The 24,811-nt window shown below is 43.6% G+C and overlaps 1 protein-coding gene across 3 annotated transcripts in view; it reads right to left on the reverse strand.

Annotated features, from left to right (window-relative positions):
• Positions 1–24,811, reverse strand: part of Lancl1 (LanC like 1) — a 37,288-nt gene that overhangs the window by 7,759 nt on the left and 4,718 nt on the right. For all 3 annotated transcript variants that reach the window (XM_021167254.1, XM_021167262.2, XM_021167271.2), the window contains exons 3-4: positions 24,577–24,694; positions 9,473–9,680 (exon numbers count right to left, since the gene is read on the reverse strand). In XM_021167254.1, the coding sequence (XP_021022913.1) occupies positions 9,473–9,680; positions 24,577–24,694 (326 nt within the window). The remainder of the gene's footprint in view (positions 1–9,472; positions 9,681–24,576; positions 24,695–24,811) is intronic.

The raw sequence follows: 24,811 nt of genomic DNA on the forward strand, positions 1-24,811 counted from the left end.
GTTTGTTTTCTTTCCTCTCTCTCTCCTCTCCCCCCCCCCCCCCCCCCCCCCCCCTGCCCCCCCCCCCTCCCCCCCCCCCCCCCCCCCCCCCGCCCCAAGCCAGGGAGCAAAAGCCCCAAGCAGAAGCAACTGCAACAGAACCCACAGGAGCCAGCTCTGTAAGGGAGACACTGAAGATCTTCCTCAGAGACTAGAGGCACCATCTGCCCTGTGGTTCCATGAAACGGGTAAACCCTGCTGCTCACTCAGCCCAGAAGAAGGCACAGGGCTCAAACATGGGCAGCTGAGCAACAGAACCCCAGGCAACCAGAAAGTGGGGGAGAGCCCAGGGGAGGACACTTGCAAGAGAACACACAGACTAGGCAGCCAAAGCTCCGAGAATGAGTTTCTGTGAGTTTTTGTTTTGTTCGGTTGGGGGTGGTGGTGTTCATGCTGTTTTAGAATTTTTAATCACGTGGAGTTTCAAACACGCACCTCAATTTTCTCTAAATCGCCTATGAACTTCAATGAGATTCCCATGTAAGTTATTAAAACACTTCACATTTGGTCAAAACTTAAAGTGATACTTAGTATAAAAACCCAGGGACTTTCTACAAAATCAAATGTTCTTTGGTATTTTACAATATACTAAGCTCCATGTCCCATCTCTAAGAATGAATTCTGACTGTAAAATCCTGTTTGCTGTCAGGCTGAAAACTCACTTTTGGACCATCAGCATATGGCTGAACAGCATTGGCAGTATGACAGCTCACACAGGATGGATGGAATCAATAGGTACAGTGACCCAACACTTTCTACCAAAAACCATCCCAAGAACTGGTTAATAAAAGCAGTAAGGAATTTCAGGAAAGGGCTTTCTTGGTGGAATGAGCTGACAGGGTTGCAGGTGTGGACTGTGTACCACCGTCCTTGGGCTTTCTCTAAGCTACAAGAGCAGGCTATGAAACATATCATATGTGGTCTTATTTCTAGTAAATATTTGCCCATTTGGTAGAACTAGACCATTGTTCACACTTTTATTTAACACACATAGCTAAGGTAGCATATAGCCATAACCCCTGCAAGGCCAACAGTATTTACCCAGATCAAAACCACAAGAAACTCAGACACACAAAACCATGGTAACTGTTCCAATAGGCCAGCTGCACACCAGTGCATACAGCAAAGAGGATCTAGTTAGGCAGAATAGCATTTGTGAGAAAGGAAATATTCCTCTCACATCCCCTTCTCTACCTCGGGTCTATCATCGACTGGGAGGGAGGCACACTTGGTGCCTAAAATGAAGAAGACCTGTTCCTGTAAGCAGAATGAGATGACTCTGTGTTTAAAGTAGCTGATGGACATGCAACAAGGGCTGAGGAAAGGGATAAGGGACTCCTGTTTTTAAAAATGAAACACACTTTAAATCTAGATTTATTCTTTGTATTTTATACATGAGTGTTTCATTTAGTGAGGCACTGCAGCACACCTGTGCCTGGTCCTGCAGTAGTCAGAAGGAGGTTTGGAATCCCCTGGAACTGGAGTCATGGAGGTTGTGAGTCACCATGTGGATGCTGGGAATTGAACCTAGGTCCTCTGCAAGAGCAATCAGTGCTCTGCTCTTAATCCCTAGGCCCTCTCTCCACTTATGGAATAAAGGGTATTTTATGGTTGCTTGCTCCTTGGTAGAAAGAGAGGCTTATAGAAGAATGCCATGCTGCAGGAGACTGGTACATCTCAATCAGCCAAGTATGTAAAGGCTAGCTCACACCTTCTTCATTCCCCTTCACAACAGGGCTAGAATGGCCACAGTGTCATGGGCAGGATGCTCAAGTGACCATTCTGACTTACATCCTCAGCCTCCAATTACTCCTGTACTCAAAGAAGTCACAAATGGCAGCACTTATTATTTTTTATTTTGTTTTTTTTTCAAGAAAGGGTTTCCCTGTGTAGTCCTGGTTGTTCTGGAACTTGCTCTGTAGACCAGGCTGGCCTCAAACTCACGGAGATCTGCCTGCCTTGCCTCCCAAGTGCTAGGATTAAAGGTGTGCGCTACCACTGCTCAGCTAATACATATAAATTTTTTTTTTAATAGTCAAGGTCAATCCTGGTGGTAACAAACTAAAATCAAAAAATGATACAATACTTTGGGGCTACTGAATCAGGTTAATACTGTAAGTACTGGCATTGGTGAGGCTGTAAGGGATGTATATGTATGTATCTATCTCTCTCTCTCTCTCTCTCTCTATATATATATATATATATATATATGTGTGTGTGTGTGTGTGCGCGCGCGCACATATACTCATGTATATATATTTTATTTAAAATATGTATTATATACTTAATTATATATATGTTTTCTGTTTCTTGGAGGGTAAACTATTTCTAGAGGGATCTGTCTAAGATGTCTTACATGCCTTATGATCCAACAATTTTGATCCAGTTCTTTTTTAGTATATGCCTATGCAGGTCTTTGAGGAATGCAAATGACGGCACATGTACTCTAAATCATTTCCCAGAATGATTCTACAAAGGGTGCTATAAAGATTTTTGTGCCTTGTTTTGCTACTATGACCTATGCTGAGTAACCAGGCAGTTCAAGGCTCTTCATGGAGTAAGAAGTGTCACAGAAGCTGAGCAAGCTGGAACACACTAGATACACTGCTAGCACCTGGGAGGTGCAGCAGGATCAGTTCCGGTCATTTTGGGCTACAGAAGACTCTCCTTTTGAAACACATTTACAGAAACAGAAGACTTCACAAAGAAGAGCCTTCAGATCTCAGAGGTGCTTCTGAGAGGATATGAAGGGCAATCGACATGGCCCCAGGCAGAGGAACTTGGTCAGCCCCCCATTTTCAAAGAACTTAAAAACATTTGCTAAGAAAACCATACTTCTATCTTTTCCCTTATGACAGAACTTGTATCTAAGTAACACTGGGGCTAAGAAAACAAATCTGTTCACTATATACAAGCTCAGCTACTGCAGTGACCAGAACACTTGCCTCAAGGTCAGATAAGAATTGTTAATCAAGTATTAATACAAACACATCAACCCTACAGATTTTGGAAACAAAATGAACTTAATTTACTTTTGCAAAGAAACTGAAGGAACTATTTTGGTGTCATTTCTGCCTTAGGAAACATAATTATGAACAATTATTGCATTCAGTTCAATGAAGATCTTATCAAAAGTTTAACTACAATGTTTTCACCTACACTACCACTAGGTGGTGATATACAATTAACATTTTTAAACCAAAGTCATTTGCACCAGGGCTGGTCATAGCAGAATATGGAATACAGTTTAAATGTTTATAGACACATGCTGTGCAGAGCCAGTATCTCCCAACAGCAGAGTTTAGGCTAATAAGGGACATGGTATTTCTATTCTAGATCAGAATTCATCAGCACTTATTAGTGTTTCTGCTTACTAAAGGTGGGGCTCAGCCGGGCACTTCACATGCTACATTCTGGAGTTAAAATAACAAGTGCATTTGAAAATCATAAAGGTTGTTTTGTATCCTTTTGGAAACTCTCAAACCAGAAGTGTATTCCCCTGCTCCATTTATCTGTTTAGGTGGGATATTAATAGAAACACGTTGTTAGAAGAGAGCAGTGCATCCGCGAATGTCACTGGAGGAAGAATAAAGACACTCAATGACCAGAGTGCCCTGCTAGGCACACATTGACACTTCCCCAGGGCATTAATGGAACCTTCTGTCTTGGATTATGTCAAAGACTTATAACAGGGAAGTCTTTTTCTAATTCATCTCAGTACAACACACATCTCATTCTCTGTCCAAACCACACAGCTCCTCCTCCCCCTAACCACCAGCCTCCAAGTTCTGCTCTACCTGCTAGGCTGGTCACCTACTGTAGCAGACAGCTGATGCCTTATAAGTGCATTTAGACACCAAGAACTCTATGCAGACTAGACCTGGATTTACCACACAGCAGAGAGAAGCAGTGAGAGTTCTGTCATCCAAGCAGGCCGTTCGTATTCACTGATTCTCATTCATCTCTCCACACCTTGTGGAAGTTAGAGACCTCTATCCTCCATTTGAAAAGTGTAAGTACTATCCATTCTGGAAATACCTTGAAGGGTGTATCTACTTCTGGAAGCTAAAGATCCCCAGAGGCAAGGTTAGGAACTAAAATCTAAAGGAAACCGATTTCTTTGGATTCTGGTTTGTTTGTTTGTTTGTTTCTTTCTTTCTTTTTTTTTGCTTTTTTGTTTTTGCTTTTCGAGACAGGGTTTCTCTGTGTAGCCCTGGCTGTCCTGGAACTGACTTTGTAGACAAGGCTTGGCCTCAAACTCTGAAATCCGCCTGCTTCTCCTCCTGAGTGCTGGGATTAAAGGCGTGCACCACCACTCCTGGAGGGTTTATTATTAATAAAAACATTATTTTTTTTTAATATTTAAGGCAAAGATCCACCAATGGATCCAGGAGCTCCAGTCAAGAGAGAGATGGCCAAGTTGAGATCACTGGCTGGAGCAATGTGGTCCGTCCAGTTGCCAGTGGTAGTGCCAGACTCAAAGAAACAACTGAGCACCTCACCTCCAGGTGAGGCTGTACATTTATGGCTAGGTCACCACTGGGCAGAAAATTGCCAATCTCTCCTGCAGACCTGTACTGTTCTTGAAAGCACTCAATTTACGGGTTAGAACAGCTTAGTTCTGCCGAGACAGAGTAGGCTAGTCTTTAATATTCCTTTATCTCAAAGGTCTGTCAGATGATCCTGGGCCAGAAGGCTGAACACAGATAGATGCTCCAACTTCCTGACTTACTGGGGCTGAACAGGTAGGCAGCTGTCTCTGCAATTTATCTCAGTTCTGGAAGCTGTGTTAGGCTTCCTATATCTTCAGATATGTTGGTCATTCTCAGATTTCTGACGGGGTTGAAAAAATACTTATAGTCTCACAGCCAACCCAGGCTATTTACTTTGAGAGGAACAGACTTGAAAGCATAGTTTTCAGATGGCATTCAATCTGAAATCAAGACAGAAGTCGGGTGCAGAATTATACCCTTTTAAGTTAGAATAGAGAACAGTGTTTTTATTTTATTGACAAAAATGTTGGACTGGGTGTTAGGTCTATCTTATACCTTATACGTTACAACATGGTAATAGTTGTGCTCAATTTATATTTTGAAAGAAAAGTTTTGTTTTTTTTTAATTTAATTAAACAGAAAGGATGATAAGTCAAAGGATTTCCCTATCCAAGTACATTAGTGAGGAGGAAGCCTGTGATTGGACAGGGAAAAGGGAGGCGGAGCTAAGGGTTGCAGAGACAGCTTCTTAAGAGAAGAGGAGAAGGAGAATGGAGGCAGACATGAATCAGTGTGGTTTGAACCAGCCACAGGTAGTTATGGTATCATAAGGTTAGAATAATTGGGATAAAACTTTTATCATTATCAACTGTGTACTGGCTAGTTTTGTGTCAACTTGACACAGCTAGAGTTATCACAGAGAAAGGAGCTTCAGTTGAGGAAATGCCTCCATGAGATCCAACTGGCATTTTCTCAATTAGTGATCAAGGGGGAAAGGTCCCTTGTGGGTGGGACCACCTCTGGGCTGGTAATCTTGGTTCTATAAGAGAGCAGGCTAAGCAAGCCAGTAAAGAACATCCCTCCATGGCCTCTGCATCAGCTCCTGCTTTCTGTCCTGCTTGAGTTCCAGTCCTGACTTCCTTGGTGATGAACAGCAGTATGGAAGTGTAAGCTGAATAAACCCTTTCTTTCCCAACTTGCTTCTTGGTCATGATGTTTGTGCAGGAATAGAAACCCGGACTAAGACAAACTGGCTCTGAAATTATTGTATTGGCATCTTGTAAATGGAGAATTTATTGGTACATAAATCTGATTGGTTTATTTTAAGCTTTAAGAGTTCTGATTCTACTAGGTAAATGGATGTTGTGATGGCTGACCGTGGAGTGGATGGACACTGCGTGGGCCTGGCACCAAAGATCCCAGGAGCTCCGGTCAATAGAGAGATGGCCCAGTTGAGATCACCCAGCTGGAGCCATGTGGTCCACTGGTTGCTGGTGGTAGCACAGGAAGCCCGTCGGTTCCTTTCTTTTTTAAACATTTCCTACAACATGTTTGCTCTTTCATACTCAAAATTCTGATTTTGAGAGTCTATTCCACCAAAAAAAAAAAAAAATGCGGGAAAGGTAAATGGGTAGTGTGGCCACGGGACACAACAAAGACACTGCTGAAGGAAATGAGTGTGATCCCCAGAGTGTGAGCCAACAGGACGATGGCTCATTAAGCAGCAGAGGAAGCAAGCAAACTCACTCAATCTGGTGGTATAAAGGGAAACTAAAGGAATTTTTGCCACAGAGGAGGAGGAGATGCAGAAGGTTAAGCAAACACTGCAGTTCCCAACAGAGCTCATGAAACAAAGAAGCTAGGCAGTCAAAACTGGGACCAAAAGTCCCTTCACACGCATATTCACATACACGTGACTAGAAGTATAACCACACACACACACACCTCTTTTGTTTTGCGACAATCTTACTCTATAGACCAGCCTGGCCTAGAGCTTACTACATGGCCCAGATTGGCCCTGAATCCTCCTCCCTCAACTTTCCAAGTGTTAGAATCATGGATGGGAGCCATGCCTAATCTCACCTTCTATATTTTAACTGTACACAACAAGCTTGCTAGCCATAAGTAAAATATTCTTGAAGTGTCATAAAAATATTTAAAAATATGTACATCACAAAAGGTATTTATAACCAAGGTATCAAATAAACAATAACTAAGTCTTAGCTTACTCTTTGGAGTATTTTAATTTTAATAAAGCAATCATGGCCTCTGTTACCGTTTCCCAGAGTGTTTCTTAGGACAGGTCCTTGGATAAGAGGAGAAGGCTGGCCTGACTAGAAAGAGAACATGGCTCTGGCCTAGGCTGCAGGATTCCTCCACACATGCTCCTGAGACTATGTGCAGACAGGCAGAGGCAGGCATGGGAATCTGTGTAACCAGTATCGAGCATAAACTCCAATCTGTTTCAACACCTTATTTCCACCAAATACCATTAAAATTCTTAACAAGGCAGGTTACTACTTGGCCACTGTATTTCAGGGAAGATGACCTTGTGTGTGACATACTGGAACCACTATGTCTCTGATAGGAATTCAGAGTGAGACTGAAGAATACTTAGAGATCTCAAATGCCAACTGGCTTTAACACACAAGAAAGGTAGGTTCTATGTTTCAGCCTTAAGTAAGCATCCAACAGTTCTGCACTGGCCAGTCATGTATCAGCAAACTGCAATGGGAGAAACTTACTTTGCATAGACTTTTAGAGAAATTATTGCTTTGTATCCTCTACCATTCTGATCAAGCTTGGTGACAGTTCTTTAAAATTCATATTTTAATTGTATTTTTTGTACACCCATGAGTTTAATGAAGGTTCAAGAGCATGGGCTTGGTTGTCACAAATGCATGGGAATCTTATCAGTTGCTGTCCCCTACCCTCTGTAGCCACTGACCACTGAGAAGATGATGAGGGCTGCTGCAGCCTATTACTCCTTCCCTCTCCATGAAAGGATGCTGGTAAGACTGATGTGCAGGGCTCTTGTAGTTAATCACAGCTGCTAAGAGTTCAAGGGAGCAATGGCTATACCACGCCCACAGGGCAGGATTCCAGCGGCTCCCTAACCTCTCCTATTCTTTCTAGCTCTCTTGATATTCTCTGAGACTGGGGGGGTGACATGATGCCTTCTCAGGACTAAATGCTTAACAGGAACTTATTTTCAATGCTTAGATCAGTATTAAGCCTGTATAGTAGCTGCCATTCAGTGCAGAAAGCAGCTTTTCTGACAAAAACTGACAATAGCACTGACCTGTGGGCATCAACATAAATAATTAGGTGTAATCTGACAGGTGTATCATGTCCTTTTAGCAAAACAACAGCAGTAGCTTCCCCAGCAGGGCATATGACTTCTTCTGCCATGGGCTTCTGACCAGGCTTACAGTACCAGACATAAAATTCCTCCTGGTGAGTGGTCTCAAATCAGTAAGAAATCAGTTGGTTACCCTATTAGTCCTGCCTATACTGTACCAGTGGGCATAGCCTGCTCTGAGGTCAGTAGTACAAACTACAGGGTTCATAGCTGTGTAATGTCACCCCCTCCTAGCAGCATCTTCCAGCACTATGAGAACTAGCCAGAATGCAGAAAGCTTGTGTAGCTGTATATTAAGTCATTCTTGACCGAAGTTTCTTTTTTTTTCTATACATACTAGATAATGTGACTTTTCATTTGAAGTTGGACTATATAATTTGTGACTTCTGACAAATATAAGCACAGTTATATTAAAAAGTCAATGCAGAAAATTATTTATTATATTGATTCACAAAATGTTATAGGTACAACAAAAGATTCTTTCGCTTCCTTTCAGTGGTTATAATTTCCAATAGGAAAAAAAAATTGTTATAATGAGAAAGTACCAGTTTATGGGACAAAATCTGGGGAGAATGGAGAACTTCTGTATGTGTGCATACATGTGCAAGTTATACATCCACCAAGCAACACAGGAATGAATAATTCCTTCTTAAGCACAACTTGAACAGCACAAAGAGTCTACTGATGAACTACACACACAGACCAGAATTTTTGTTAGGCATCCATGAGACTGGTTCTAGCACCCCAAAGATACTAAAAGATAGTGACAATCACATCCACCATATAAAATGGGTGATTAACATGAAACCCATGGATATCTTCATTTATGCTTTGAAGCAGGTTATACTTAAAGTGCTCTGTAAATATAGTCACACTGTTGAGGGAATAACAAACTTTTTGCCCAACACTTTTGTGTTATTGTTGATTGAGTCTCTGGATGGAAACCCATGGGTATGGAAGGACAATATATATTAATGAAGGAATTCCTCAACTAACTAAATTGATAACTATGCATTTCTTGCAGCAATTATAGGAAAGAAGAATGAGAATATAAAACCACAGGAGACTCTGGAACAATCATGTAAGAAATGCAACTCCACCTGCTGACACAGGTTCTCAGTGAGGACTCTGTGACTGAGCCTCTGTGGGGCTGCATACCAGTCCAACTTCTTAGGAGATCAAAAGAGTGCTCAATAACTTACAAAGGGGGATTTCAGGTGTGTCCCCAACACAGCTAGAATAGCAGCCTCACATTTTTGGTCCCTGGTTTACAAGGAGGCACTTCCTTTCCAAATGTGGATTCTGGGAAGCACGATGAATTAGTCATGCCATGATCAAGGCTTGATCCCAGGGAATTGATATTTGATCTGGACCACACCAGTGTGGTCTACTGTGTACTAAGATAAGGATTACAAGGCTATTCCTTAACTATAAGAGGAACATGAGAACTGACCAAAAGCAGGGGACTGATTTACCCCTGAGAGGAAAGCAAACTCAGTCAAACGCTCTTGTGTTCACGTAATGCAGAATCCTAGGCAATGATGTCTAGGCAACGACCCTCATAAGCAACCATGGTTACCGTGTGATGCACTCCTCGGCCTGCTTCTCACTGTTCATCTTGTGGTACAGCACAGCAGCCACAGCCAGGGGGCCCGCATCGCCACACAGGAAGGTGATGGAACGCCTGCTCAGACAGTTGAGGCTTTGCTTTACATAGCTGTGTGCCATCTGTAGATAGGCTGGGTCCCCAAACACATTGTGGAGGTGTAGGTAAAGCACAGCAATGCCTGGAATGTAAGCAGAGAGGGCATAGGGATGAGGACAGGCAACCCACTCAGTCATCTGGGTCATTGTCTTAGCTGCTCATCTGGGCTGAGGTTTATGAGCTGTGTGATATCATCTGCAAGTTCCAGTGACTTTTCTTCTAGCCTCAGCTCTAAGAATGAGGCAGAGAGAATCTTTACTTTTCCTTGTATTTCTCACTGTTAAAACTCTGTTAAGTAGTAAAGACTTTGGAAGACTTAGCCGAGGCAGAAACACAGACACACTGGCTATAACTAATGTGTTTCTGGTCGATGGCTGTTCTGTTAATTAATAATGAACAATGAATAATTATCTTTGTGACATAAAACAATTCAGATGAAAAAGGTAACTTCTCTTTCAACAAAAGGTAAACTTTTTTGTACGTGAGAGGCTAGTTTGTGTCACCAAGTCCTAGACTCAGGTCCCCTGTTGAGGACACCCCCTTCCCAGTGCACTACTTTGGAGACTAACGTAAGAGCTGCCAATGACTTTGCTGTGGTCCCTACTCACCTAGCTACTTGTCCTCCCCTAGAGCCCAGGCAGTAACTGAGGCAGTGTGTGCAAATCTTAATACAAATGCCGCTCACAGGGGACAGAGCTCTCCCTCGGAAGCCAGCTCAGTGGGAAGCAGCCAAAGACGTGGAGAAGTCTGTCTGCCTAAAGCATTTCCAGAAGCACTTTTTCCTGTAAAGTACATTTTCCATCTCATTTACCATTTTTAGGAGACACAGAGCCTATGTTTAAATCTAAATTAATAGAGCCAATCTCTTCATGGATTTCAACGCAGTAAAAATGCAGTCTGCAGAATTACTTCTCACTGTACTGAGGACAATTTTAAATTCAGATACTTTTCTCATTTTGCATGGGTAATCTCGAAAGCTTTGTGTTACAGACAATTCAATTTCACATGTATATTAAGGCCAAGTTTTCATTTCTTGCCAAAGTTAATAACCTTGTCTGCTCTTTCCAAGCATCGTGGTGTTCGTAATTCCAGAAGTTGATGAGCAGATGTAAGGACGCGCAAGGTTTGTAGACAAGTGTACAGAACCGTGTGCGTGGCGGGGGAAGAAAGCCCTCCTTTTCACAAATGATCAACATCAAGAGCTTCTCCCAGAATTACTTCCCTAATGGGCTTCATCGCCACCCACGTCACGCACCTGCCGGTAATCCACTTAAACTGCTGCCCTTCCACTTCCCTCCTGCTCCCACTGCTGCTGCAACCCCCCTAATTAAGTGATGTTAGCACCAAAGCCAGATAATGACACGATTCGTATCTGGGAAAACAGAATGTGATTAATTACAAGTCCAGTGAAGCTTTCCCTTTTGGACCCCTCCCTGTCTCTCGTGAACAACAATTCCTTTTGTCTTAAGCGGTTAACAAAAACCTATTATGTCTCACAATTATAAGACCTCACACAGTGAAAACTGTAGAATCTTTTGGTTGGTTCTTTTCTGATGAGCACAGAGCTATGACTTGAGCTTCCTGAAGTCCACAGGCCCAAGGCCCATTTTCCTCTTCCTCCTGTTCTGGGCCTTGATGCCATATTTTGATTAGGCAGTCTGTTCCTTGAGTGTGATTTCTTCCTGCACAAAGCACCCATGGAAAGAAAGGGCTTTAAGTGCTGAATGTTGCTGCCAATATCCTTGGACCTACTTACAATCCAGCTCGGGCCAGGAGAATAGACAAAACGCTTAGGTCAGACAGATTTCATTTCTCACCAACATGTTTAAATTCAGTAACAGGAAAAGTGGGGGAATGAATGACCTGTGGCTTAAAGTCCTGAGTCCAATCCTCAGAGCTCCCCCACCAACCCTGATAATGCACACATACCTTCCTCTTTGCACAGATATCAGAGACTCAAAGATAGTCTGGAAGGTAGAAACCAAGATGTAGCCTGCAGTCCTGCTGATAAGCAATCAGGCCTGGCCTTGGCTGCACATTGGAAATCTTAGAACACTGAAAGGCTGTACATACAAACTGGGCTCCTTCCTCTGCCTACTCCTGCATTGCAGAGGTGGCTACCTTTAATGATGTCATCTCCTGTTTGACTCCCTACCTCCCAGTTTCTAAGGGAAAGCCAATAGGATGCTGGTGATGCTCGGAGATGGTAGTCTAGTTCCCTGAGAGCTAACTTACAGCCATGCCAGACCCCAGGCTGTCTACTAACACAAGAGAGAGAACGCCTTATAAAATCCACTGCTATGTAAGTATACTGCCACATGCTGTTAAGACCAGTCCTAGAGAATAAAGCTCTTTGTAAAGCTAGAGAGGTAGTAGCAAAGCTCAGGTTTAGTCAGTTGATGGTGATAGTTTCAGGATAGTGGAAACTACTGTCAACAATAAAAGAACTTCCTGGGGAATCACCATCCATAACCTCAAGCTGTACTACAGAGCAATACTGATAAAAAATAGCATGGTATTGGTACAGCGACAGGCAGGAAGATCAATGGAATAGAATTGAAGACCCAGAAATGAACCCACACACCTATGGTCTCTTGATCTTTGACTAAGGAGCTAAAACCATGCAGTGGAAAAAAAACATTTTCAACAAACGGTGCTGGTTCAGCTGGCAGTCAGGCAGTCAACATGTAGAAGAATGCAAAAGGATCCATTCTTATCTCCTTGTACAAAGCTCAAGTCCAAGTAGATCCAGGACCTCCACATAAAACCAGAGACACTGAAACTTATACAGGAGAAAGTGGGGAAGAGCCTCAAACACATGGGCACAGGGGAAAGATTCCTGAACTGCCGCAGACCCTCTGGGTCCCTGTGTCTTCGTGGAACGGGGTCTCTCGATGCGGGTGGGCAAAGTGTGGTTGAATGACAGACAGATGCACACAGGAGAGTTCGTGTGTAGAATCTGAATGTAATTTACAATTCGAGCTTCAGACTTTTATACAGAAGACAATAAAAAAGTTGGGTGACATACCCACAAGGTACAATTGAGGTAACCGGATGCTTAATGATTCTTACACAGAACAGAGGAATGAAAACGCAAAGATCGGAAGGAACTGGGCAATGAAATAATTGAGACAAAGTCAGCCCTATCTAAGGTCAGCTATATTCTTAGAAGCCTGGTGTGAGAACTTTTCACTCCTAGGGCAAGGGCTTTCACACACAAGTCATGGTTCTAACTAGGGAGTTCCGTTCTAGCTAACCATCTCATGAATAATGCAATACTCTAAAACCACAGCCCGATCTGCTTCCTAAACCATAGTAAATTCCTGTAAATAGGTGTAACTCAGCTATAATNCTAAGCATCTATTCTGGTTTCCTCTACGGTCAGAAACTTCTTTCTTCTTAGGTTATGGTAGATTCCTGTGAAGGGCAGTGACCTAACTTTTACTCAAAGAGATAGTGTAATACCAGGGGAAGTACTGAATTCCGAGCCCAAGGTCTTGCTAAGGACAAACTAGGACTGTTGGAACACTGGTGGACGGCTTTAGCTATGTCAGAATTCAATCTTAAAAGGCACTTATGATAGGAAAATATTGAAAGAGAGCATGTGGATCCATACACTAGACTAACTCGGGAATGGTACGCGGGAATGAAAAATTACTGTATGGGTAGGGAACGCTAGACTTCAGGAGGAGAGCTTCCTTGAAGCTCTTTTGCCTCATGAGTGACTTTTAAGCCTTTCGGCTTGTCCAGCTGACTCGACCAGAGAGCGTAGCACTGAACAGAACATCAATGGCTTATGCTGTAAGATCAAGAATTGACAAATGGGACCTCATAAGATTGCAAAGTTCTGTAAGGCAAAGGACACTGTCAATAGGACAAAACGGCAACCAACAGATGGGGAAAAGATCTTTACCAATCCTATATCCAACAGAGGGTTAGTATACAATATATACAAAGAACTCAAGAAGTTAGACTCCAGAGAACTAAATAACCCTATTAAAAATGGGGTACAGAGCCAAACAAAGAATTTTCACTGAGGAATACTGAATGGCCAAGAAGCACCTAAAGAAATGTTCCAACATCCTTAGTCATCAGAGAAATGCAAATCAAAATGCATCATTTTGAGCAGAGAGCAACATAATGGTATTTTTAAAAAAACATCACTATCGCTGCCCTGTTGGGGTTGGAACAGTGGACACTGGAGGATAGTTAGAGGGTGCAACAAGAGCAGGAGTGAGAACAGGGCAGCAGAGACCCCGTGGCAATGAACCTGCCTGGGGTAACCCAGCAGGATGTGGTGGTGGATGGGTGACAGGCACACACCCTGCTGGCTCCTCCATGTTCCAGGTCCACAGCTCTGTGGGCACCAGCAGCATGGCAGCTCAGGCAACTGCCAGGTTCTCAGGGGCAGACCACCACTGTGTCCACAGAGAGACCCATCTTTAAATACACTGCTGGTCTTTAAAAGGCACTGAATTTCAGCAGGAAAATGCTCATGTGCTAACACAGCTGAGCAAGGGGCTTGGTCAGTGTCTTAGTCCTGCACAAACATCATGACCAAGAAGCAGTCGGGGAGGAAAGGGTTTATTCAGCTTACATTTCCACATTGCTGTTCATCACTGAAAGAAGTCAGGACTGGAACTCAAGCAGGTCAGGGAGCAGGAGCTGATACAGAGGCCATGGAGGGATGTTCTTTACTGGCATATCTCCCCTGGCTTGCTCAGCCTACTCTCTTATAGAACCCAAGACTACCAGCCCAGAGATGGTCCCATGCACAAGGGGCCTTTCCCCCTTGATCAGTAATTGAGAAAATGCCTTACAGTTGGATCTCATGGAGGCATTTCCTCAACTGAAGCTCCTTTCTCTGTGATAACTCCAGCTGTGTCAAGTTGACACACAACTAGCCAGTACAGTCAGTAACTGATGTTCAGAGCGGTGTCTGTCAGAATTTAAACCTATCATAGAACACACAACTTCTTTAAAATAAGACAGCAGCCATTTGTAATTAAGTGTGTTCTTTGGTTTATGCCTGAACTTTGCACCCTATTTGCTAAGCAAGGGCTACAAAAACAGAGATATGCTTCCGTTTTCTATCTTTTAACTTTCTGTACCATACAAGGAAATATTTAAATATTATTTAAGTTTTGATTGTATTTAATTGGAAAAATAAGCCTCATGTACCTTTTCTATTTTAGAAATATTTTATTTAAAAATATAAAAGCCTTCTTTTCATGAATCCAGATAAATTTTGACATTTTCATTAAACAGAAAACTTAAAAGTCTCAACATTTTTTCTTTTAAAAATCACATTTTGTTTGTCTGAGTGTGAGTGTATGCCATGGTATATATGTGGAGCCAGAGGGTCACTTGTGGGCATCTGTTCTTTCTTGCTTATCCCGTGTGGGTCCAGGCGATGGCAATCAGGCTCTGAGGCCTGGCAGCGAGCACCTTCACTCACTGTGCCATCTCACGGGCCAACGTGAACACTAACATTTAAGGTAAGTAGTACCAATTTCTTATCATGGTGGGTCTGCCCTTAACTAGTATCGTTAAGTAAGGTCTCTGGCTTGTAATATTTTTCAGCTTTGCTCATATAAATGGCTAAAACATGTGAATATCTTAAAGGAGAGTGTAATCCAAGAGAAGGGCATACTCAGAGAAGTGGAAAAGGCAAGACGTAATTAGACACATTTGTTTATGAATCCTAGTCAGAAAATGTCATCAGTGAGCATTTGGGAACATCTTAGTTTTGTGTAACCGAAGTTGGCAATTATCCCAGTGTGGGTCAAGAGCAGTGGAGAGTACTGGAGAGTTGCCTTTCCTTACAACAAAGCAAAGCAAATGGACTTGCCATAGTCTATGTGGTCTGGGAGGCCAGAGAAACGCAGCACGTGACATTAGCACTCCAGAAACCTGTCCTCTCAGCCTTGTCTACAGAGGCTGATGCCAGTCTCTGCTCTCAACTACAGACACTTACACTCATTAACATGAAACAAACTTTCAGTTACACCCCCACACTCAAAATGTTCAACAACTACATTGGGCCAGTGGCTGCTGAAGTGACAGTAGTGTTCCTCTGTATAAGGAGCTGAGCAAGTCTGGGGCTGCCTCAAACTCAGTGTAAACATGGATTTGAATGTTTGTAACTAATTTACTTTAAGAACAAAGAAAAGACAAGACAAGAAAACACTGTGAGGCCAAAAAAGCTTCTCTTCAAGGCACCCAACCCAGGCCTGCTCTGCAGTTTCTCTCTAGGGCCCTGAGGAGAGAGGGCAACTGTCCAGGGACGACACTTCTAAATCTGCAATCTCCTTACTCAGCTACTGATCCATCCGCAGCACTGCTGTGAGGACAGCCAGCTGGGGGAAGTAATTAATACTAAGTCCCTCATTTCTGAGGGATCATTAGTTCTATTCTTCTTGACCAATCAGGACCTCACTGTCTTTCAAATGTATACGGAGATGATAAAATCTCCAGACACATGGGCCTTCCAAATGTGTCTCTGTAATGCTCGAGAGTGCTTTGTTTATTCAATAATGGGTCAGCAGTGGTACCTTTGTCAGAGGACATCAGCTCCCTGCAGGCTAGGGTTTCTCAAAGACATAGGTGCTATGGCAGCGCCACATTAAGACTGTCGATCATTAGGGAGCTACCAGAGAGGTGGTCCACAAGCACCCAGGAGTTTAGAATGTCAGAATCACTAAAGCAGAGGGGAGGGGAGGAAGAATTGCAACCTAAGTGAAGACTGCTGCTTTGCTGAGACTTTAAAAGCTCAGCATTACTATACTTTCTTCCTTTCAGATCTGGGGAATGTCCGTGAAAGTCCCTGAACTCCCATTACCCATGCCCATCCACCTTTCTGCATCAAGTTGGTGCTTTCTACTATAATCGCAGAACTATTCCTCAGTCTTATGTGTCAATGACTGGACATGCACACACAGAATTAGATGCCATTAGGGCAGCAGTTTCTTCCTGGTGATGACTTTACAGTGCACAGCTCAATCCATGCAGCCTAGGTTTCAGTCCAGCCCTCATGGTGGTATCTGCTCAGCTGTGAGCTCACAGCTGTCTACTGCGGACTGCTGACTGCACAAGTCCCTCACAGCTTTCCACAGGCAATCTGGGAGGAAAGCAGGCCCGATTCTTCACCTTCCATTTAATAGAACCCCAAACAAAGAGGTTCAAAAAGCCCTTCAGATATACATCCTTTTTCTTTTAGCGATTTCCACAGCTGCCATGCAACTGTGGAGCCAGGACTGAAGAACAAAGGAAGCATCGCATGTTCTTCCTTCCACTCAGTGCCCTCTGCTTTGTAGAGGTCAAATACAGAAGCCCTGTTAGCCTTTCACTGGACTGGCACAGCAGTTGATACATAAGTTAAAGTAGTAAGAATGTGGGTTCTTCACCGTGGGGTCTAGGACTACCTCTGCCCTTCCTAGCTGTGCAAACATAACCCTGGTGCAGTCCCTTAGGGCTGAACTCTTCTAAAACCAGGAGCAACAGGAGCTTGTTTCATATAGAATCGCTGAGTCACATGCCTCGCAGGGAACAGTTCCTGGCACAAGCTGACTTCAGTGTTCAACCATTAGACAGTGCACCTCTGTGGATGTTAACTTGCTTTAATCCATCTCTGATCACTCATCTAAAGGGGCAGAGTGCAGAGGGCACACACTCTCCCTCTTCTCACACATCAGCATCTCCCCTCCCCTCCTGATTGGTGAGAACAGAGAAGCCGCCTGGCCTTTCATTAGCCTCCTGGAGCTCTCTCCTCTCGCCTCTTCACTCCTTCCTGTTGGCTAGGTAGGCATGCTCACCCAGGACTATCAGGGGCTCCATGAGTCTACGGGGAAGTGCAGATCACGGGGTAAGAGAATCCAAGGACCAGCTTTACCAGTTATGGAGAAGATATGGTAAAAGCTGTCAGCTAATTCCTGAATTCCAACAGGACCAGACTGGAGCTGAGGTGAACTGCATCATATCCTAACAGATATGAGCTCAACTGAAGTTTCATTCTTTTTCCCTTGCACCCAGTTTTAAGTAATTCTTTTAGGATAAATAGGTAGTGGCAAAGAGCAATAATGGAGACAACTATTTCTATTACACATTGACTATGGACATGACATTCTGCTGAGTAGAAGTTATTTGGAAGGGGAATGCCAAGTCCAGCTGCAGCCTTTTGGTGGTGTCTGTAAAGGTCATTGCTTAGGTCAGTCTGATTTCCTTTCTACTATTTCGTCTGTGTGTGTGTGTGGCGCGTTCATACATGCATACCATGAAGTCAGAACTTCTTAAGTGAACCCATAACTAGTCTAGTTACCTGGGTTTGGAGATCGTGTGTATACACTCAGAATGCTGGATTACAGGCAGCTACCACACAAGCTCAGAATTTACATGGGTGCTAGGGCTCTGAACTCTGCTTCTCATGCTTGTATGGCAGGTACTACCATACAAGCTATCGCCTCAGTTTCCCTCCTACCATTTGCTCTTGTCTGCTTACAGACACTGCCTTCTGCTCTCTGTGCTTCATCTAAGCACACTCTGGGAATCTAAACCCCACACTTTAGTAACATAGCCTACAGTATAATGACATCACCATCATATGCTTTGATGTATAGCTCAGAAAGAGAGCAGACAGAGCTCCTGGCATTGTTCTCTCTCCCGTAGATGCTAAGAAGGGCTCTATGGAGCCCACTGTCCACATCCAAGCAGGCTTGGAGGGATGGGTGTTTCTCCTGAAGGTGAAGAGGACATCTGCTCAGGGCTCAAATTAGACACTGAAATGCTGGCGCCAGAACAGGAGCTTCTTATAAAGAGAGATTGAACTGCAAAGAGAAGACAACTGGCCAGAATGATTTCTTCCAAGTAAATCTAGTGTCAGCAATAACTGAGACCCACATACTAATGTGGCAGCTAACAGCTATACATTTGGCAGATCAGAGAATAGCATCTTGAAGCACTAATGACATGCATTTAGAGCCCAAGTTAATATTACTCTAGGGATCACACTGTAGCTCTTCTTATTTAAAACGTTATCTAATACTTGAGAAAAGGACGTGCATGCCAATCTTAGCCTCGTTAACTTCCTGAGTTGGCTACCAGAGCTTAGGTCATGTCTTTCAGAGCTGAATCCCCTGAGCCCTTTATACACATGGCTTTTTCTCTTTTAAAGTGTAAGTTGATCACCATTTCTCTGAGGAGTCAGCACAGTAGAGTGGAGAAACATGGAGGCTAGCAGTTTCCCTCACACTAAAGACACCAGAGAGAAGAGTGCTCCCTCAGGCTTATTCCTCTCTGCTGTTACCTGTCAGAAGCAGTGTTTCCTAGTAAACACAAAGACACTTCCTTGCCCATTAACCAATTATAGCAATAACTCCTTACTCATCGTTTGTGATTGCACCTCTGGACGCCATCCTAAGAACAAAAGGCAGCCCAGCCCAGTGACAGGTAGCACTAGTCCCTAGAGTGTTCTGCACATCACGGGGCCCATCACAGAGCCAGCAGCTGGCCACGGAATTGGTTGTAAGGCTCCACTACTATTGTTTTCTGCATCTAAGTAACCTGACTGCTTCTCTTGGTCCTAGAACTGTAAGCGTAAACTCCTGTTGATCTGCCTGGAAGGGATGGAGACTGTAGACAAACAACGCAATGCCACAGCAGGCACGCGCCCCAGGGTAATCGCTGTGCATTGCCCTACAGTGAAATACATCGTAAAGGTGGGTTCTGGTGAAGGAACGGAGGCTGCTTATATGAACTATCACTTACTAACAACTGCCAACTGACCTTAGATGATGACGGATGAAAACTCACTTGAGAAGAAGCTCACCAACCCTTTTCCACAGCAAGCCATTATGAGAAGAATCTTCCTGTTTTATTCTGAACCTACACTGAATGTAACTATAGGATCAGGAAATGAGAAAACAAATTCTTCCAAGGGAATCCCAGAGAGCTCTGTTTTCTGACTGCAATGCTGAGTACAACTTCCAGGCTTTACTTTATGTCCAATCCTAAACAAGCTCCTCCTAGGCCAGACAGCAGTCACCCCTCCCTCTGCTGTCTTGGTATTAAGGCTTAGTTCTCTATTTTTCACATTCTTTTTATAATTACAAAAAATGCTGAACTCTGATTGGCCATATGCAATTCTAAAACGTTTACAGTACAGGTATCCAGATCAGAGATCTTAAGAAAATCTTCACTTACAAAACATAGGTGACACAAATACAGTAGTTAGTAGGAATGCACACAGACTCACTCAAAACCTAAAGGACATGACTCAGGAGCCAGGCTTGCTGGACAGAGGCCTTCTGTCCCCACCTGCTGGTTGTGTCACCTAAGAACTCAAGCCTGGCTCTGCTTCTGTTTCTCAGCCGTGACACAGACACAGACACAAACACGAAACTGGGTAGACCCCATACTATGGCATTGTTCTGAGGCACGGAAGAGTTAATGAAAGGAAAGCACTGAGCGTGGTGTGTGCCTTCCCCACTGGTCACTGGTGTCCATGCACACACACTCACTTCTGTCTCAAGAACATCAGAGTGACTGTTAATGGACAGTGCTGTCACCTCTACTCTTTTCTGCTCAGGGACACGGAATTCTGCTTATCCGTCACAGGTGTAAAAGGATAAATGCTAGGGATACGAGGCCTAATGATAGCATCTCATAGGTGTCACATTTAGATTCTACTGAAAGCACACAGTTAACACTCTCATTCTGTAAAATATCCTCAAGTGCCACTGAAAAATAAACCAAGATAGGTCCTGTTGCAGAACAGTGTGCCTGTGTGTGTAGTGTGCATGTGTTCACATACATGGAGACCTATGTATGTGGAGGCCAGTGTCTGATGCTGGGTGTTTTCCTTGCTCAATTTATACCGTATTTGCTGAGACAGGGACTCTTGCTAAACCTGAAGCTCCTAGACGTGGCTAGTTTAGCCAGCCATTGTGCTAGGATTACAAGAGAGTGCTGGGTTCGGGATTACAGGAGGTCTGCTGTGCTCTCCCAGTTTCTATCTGGGTGTTAGGGAACTCCAATCTCATACCTGGGTAGTAAGCTCTCTACCCTGAGCCATCTTGCCAGCCGCTTATTTACTTTTAAGTCTTGTTTAGCCATGTACACATTAACTCTTATTAATAACATATTTTGTACACATGTGGTTATGTCAAAGTTTACTCTTATCTGAGTCAGACATAACTATTAGGGTGAAAAAAACATAATCAATCAGATGGTAAACTTCTAATTTCAACAGTTACCTTGCAAGCACGCATCACATAGAGGCACTCGGGGAAGGAAGTCAAAGTACCTTGACCCCATTAGTCTCAGGTTTAGCTGAAACTCTGAGATTGGAAAAAGCTACAGTATCCATGTGTTTGCATACAAGCACAGATAGCACTAAACACATGGTACTGCCTCGTCACCAAACCCTTGCATCTTCCCCATGAGCAGAGCAGGTGGACAGCACACGCCAGGCATCGTGGAGTTGGCAGCCTCATTCTGGAGCTGTAAACCTTCAGAATCATGGAGAGCACATAGTGTGACTGTGGGGTTTAGTGATGTCTGACAAAAGTATGGACAGCACAAGCAAAGGCATTCAAAGCCAACAGGGGTTTGAAGGACAAGAAAGAGACAATGGAGAACTAGGTCAACAGTTAGAGAAGGCAGGAGCATGTGCAGAACCAGCTACGGTCTCTCCTGGAGGGGAGGTGCACTGAGCACCAGCAGGCCAGGATTTTGTGTTTTGAAATAGTTTTCCATAACTGGTTTCATGGAAAACCCACTATGTATGAGATGAGACTTTGTTTTCAAAAAGAAAAAAATATGTTTTGAGTTCCTTTGGAAATGAACAAAGGAAAAAATATAGCTTACATGATTTAAAAATATTTTAAGAGCCTAGCAAAGGGTTTCAGTCTTATAAAAATTCTGACCCAAGTGGACAGACATTAGAGAAAATTTATAGATGGGGAAAAATGACCAACTGGCTGTACAACACTGAATTAAGATAGTTTTGCTTGTAGATAGGAGCTCTGAGATACTAATAGGCTTGATGTGAAAGTCCATGCTCTTTAGTAATGAAACTCCAGCTAATGGACTGCAGGACCCACCCTTCCTTTGTAACATCAGTGACCATGTGACTGTGTGACAGTCAACATACCCTGACTGAAACTTGACCACGGAGTGAGGCGTCCACAAGGTCTTTCTAAAGGAAGGGAACACATCTTTCTCTTGTTGAAATAATAGCTGGCTATTAGCAGCCATCTTGACTGAGGGCTAGAACTAGTGCTGAGGACTGAAAAAGCAGTAAGAGAACCTGGGCCTCTGCTGCCGGCCAAGGTGCCGATGTCAGCCTTCAGCTGTCCCTCCAGGCCTCTGCTGTGTGAGAAACATAGCTATGCTATTTAAACTGATGAAGTGATTCCATTCCAAATCCTAATTCTCCCTGAATCAGCACTGGCTATCAGCCACATTTCTACTGGGGAAGAAGTTACCAACTTAAAAGTTCTAATTAACTGTAATCACAGCCTTGGTTCACACAGACCGCACTGTAAGCTAGCGACAAGTTGTGACAGCTTTCACTATCCAATGACAACAAATGCTCACTAGATGTCAGTGTGGAAGGAGCTTTACAGGTCTTCTACAGTAAAATAGCATCTAAAGTAGCAGATAAACTAGCAAAAAGAGCAAGAAGAGGGTAGTCTTTGTAAAGGTAAGTTAACAAACTCCAAATTTCATACTGAGCAAAGCCAAAGGAAAGTACGTTGTTTTTTAGAAAAACATTATTTTTTGGAAGCTACCGGGGTGTACACAAATTGCATACAGAGGTCCCAGCCGTCAGGCAGCCACTGCTTTGACACATGGTAGCACGTATTCCACCGTGATCTTCCTGGATGCAGTGCTTCATAATGAAATGGCAGCTGTCATGAAGTTGTAAGGTTACTGAAGGCTCACAGATTTTGATTTCCTATGGCTGAATCAGCGTTCTAGCTTAGTGGACTCAGAGCTTTACGTTTTTTTTTTTGACTGAATACTGACCCAGGACAGCCTTTTAAGCATTAGATCGCTGAAAGAGACTGTTTATTTTATGCATAAACAATGGCACTTTTAATAGCATTTAAGAGAGGATATTAGGAACCTTGCCTCGAAAGCTATTAGCTAATTTTTCTACAGGATTTTAAGCTTCTTCAGAAACATAGCAGTGACTTTTGGGATAGCATTGGAAATGTAAATGAGGAAAATACCTAATAAAAATATTAAAAAAAAAAAAAAAGAAACATAGCAGCAACTGAAGACACCCTCAACTGCCCAGTGTGCCTGCCAGTCGGCCTTAGACAAGTGCCATGGAGTTGCTCTCCACACAGAGCCAGCATTGGAATCGAGCTGCTCAAGGGTAAGGTACCGGCAGCTGAAGGAGATGGTGCCAGAGATAGACTGAAGCCAGCAAGCTTACACCAGGTGCACTTCACCTCAGAATAAACATTCCTCTGAGAGTATGCCTTTTAGCTTCTCGGCTAACTAGCAATTCAGGCTGTTTGACAGACAGCTTTTCCTGACATTGTCAACTCAGTCATTTGAATCTAAAACCGTTTCTCCCCCAGCCTCAAGCACTGTTCACTATAACACCATGAGTCTATCTGAATGGGTGACTTAGGGATGTAAGTCCCTCTTTGGAATCTGCTCTGGAACTAGCTAGCCATGTGTCTCAGGTCAGCCTGTGCCTCTTTCTCTGGTCAGAGGTAACAAATAGAAACTTCAAATGTCTTAGGATGGGATCCAAGCCTAGGCCTTCTGTAAGGAAAACCTGTCAGGGAAAGACATGCATAAGTACGTGTTCTGCTTTCTCCAAATAGTGTTAATTTAAATAAAGTCGGCAAGGTTCGTTACTAATGAGTCTGTCCATTACACTACAGCTGAAATTACAGTAGGTAATAAAGGATGCTCTGATTACTTCCTTCTTGACACAAATGCTTCCTTTTCATTTCCTCTTCTGTTTCTTATGGTCAGCTTCTAAAATACGTAAGACTTAAAACTCAACTCTAAGAAGTACAGACCAAAGTTAGCTTGCCTAATCCTAGCACTTGGAAGGTGGAGGATCACTGTGAGTTTGTAGACAGCCTGATCTATTTAGTGAGTTCGAGGCCAACCAGGGCTACATAGTGAAGCCATGTGTCAGGAAAAAAAAAATGGTTTCCTGTTCCCCCTGCAATTATGCTAGAGATTTCACATGAAACCTCGTGAGGAAATGTGAGTTCTCACATGCAGAGGGCTGGAGCCTACTCTCAGACAGTCTCTCTCACATGGCAGCTTTCCTTCCCCGGCAGCCCACAGATTAGCTTCCACATTTGTTTGTGAAATGCTTATTCCTGAATTCTGCTTATGAGTTACTAAGCAACTCAGCTGTGGGCCCCAGGAACCTGCAAAGTCTGGACGCTCAAAATGGAGCCTTTAACTATCCACGTGTGAAGGAAACTCTGTGCCCCTAGACCACTTTCCTCAGTCTTCTGACTGTGCTCTCTTGTCTGCAGGAGGAGGCTAACTGCCTTCCTTCAGCCTCCCCAAGCCCCTCTTCCCTCCAGAGCAGTGGCTAGTTCTTCCCCTCCAGGCTATCAGCAGCAGAGCCTGGTAGACAGCATTTGAAAACCAACCAGCAAGGAGAGCAGAGGAGGTTCATTCACACACCTGGCACCAACTGTGATCCTTACACATCAACGCTTTGGGATGGGCGCTTTAGGTGACATTTACAGACTTGTTTTATTCCATGAAGATGAAGTGTCTTTGCCTCTGTTCCAGGAACTCTTCCAATCAACTACATCATGCTGAAAACAATCTTTCTCCTCACAGTAAACTCCCAGCGCCAGGCATGCATACCCACAGTGTGCTTGCCCGTGGGCTGCACACTCCCAGGACGCACCCACACCTCACAGCTCTGGAAAGGTCCTGCCCTGGCTCTCAGCAGTGTGTATGCTAGCTCAGTCAGTGCACCGTACCTGCCCAGCCAGTGTACCCAGTGCCATCCCGAGGGTCTGCAGACTTTAGGCCTCTCTCCATTTGCTGAAGGAGCTCTCGGATCTTATTGGTCAAGCGATGTGAGAACTCAGGAGTCAGCTGCAGAAATTAAGAAAAAATATTTTTTTTTTATTTTTTTATTTTTATTACATATTTTCCTCAATTACATTTCCAATACTATCCCAAAAGTCCCCCATAGCGCCCCCCACTTCCCTA

Source organism: Mus caroli, chromosome 1 (assembly GCF_900094665.2).
Source record: "Mus caroli chromosome 1, CAROLI_EIJ_v1.1, whole genome shotgun sequence".
Taxonomy (NCBI): Eukaryota; Metazoa; Chordata; class Mammalia; order Rodentia; family Muridae; genus Mus; species Mus caroli.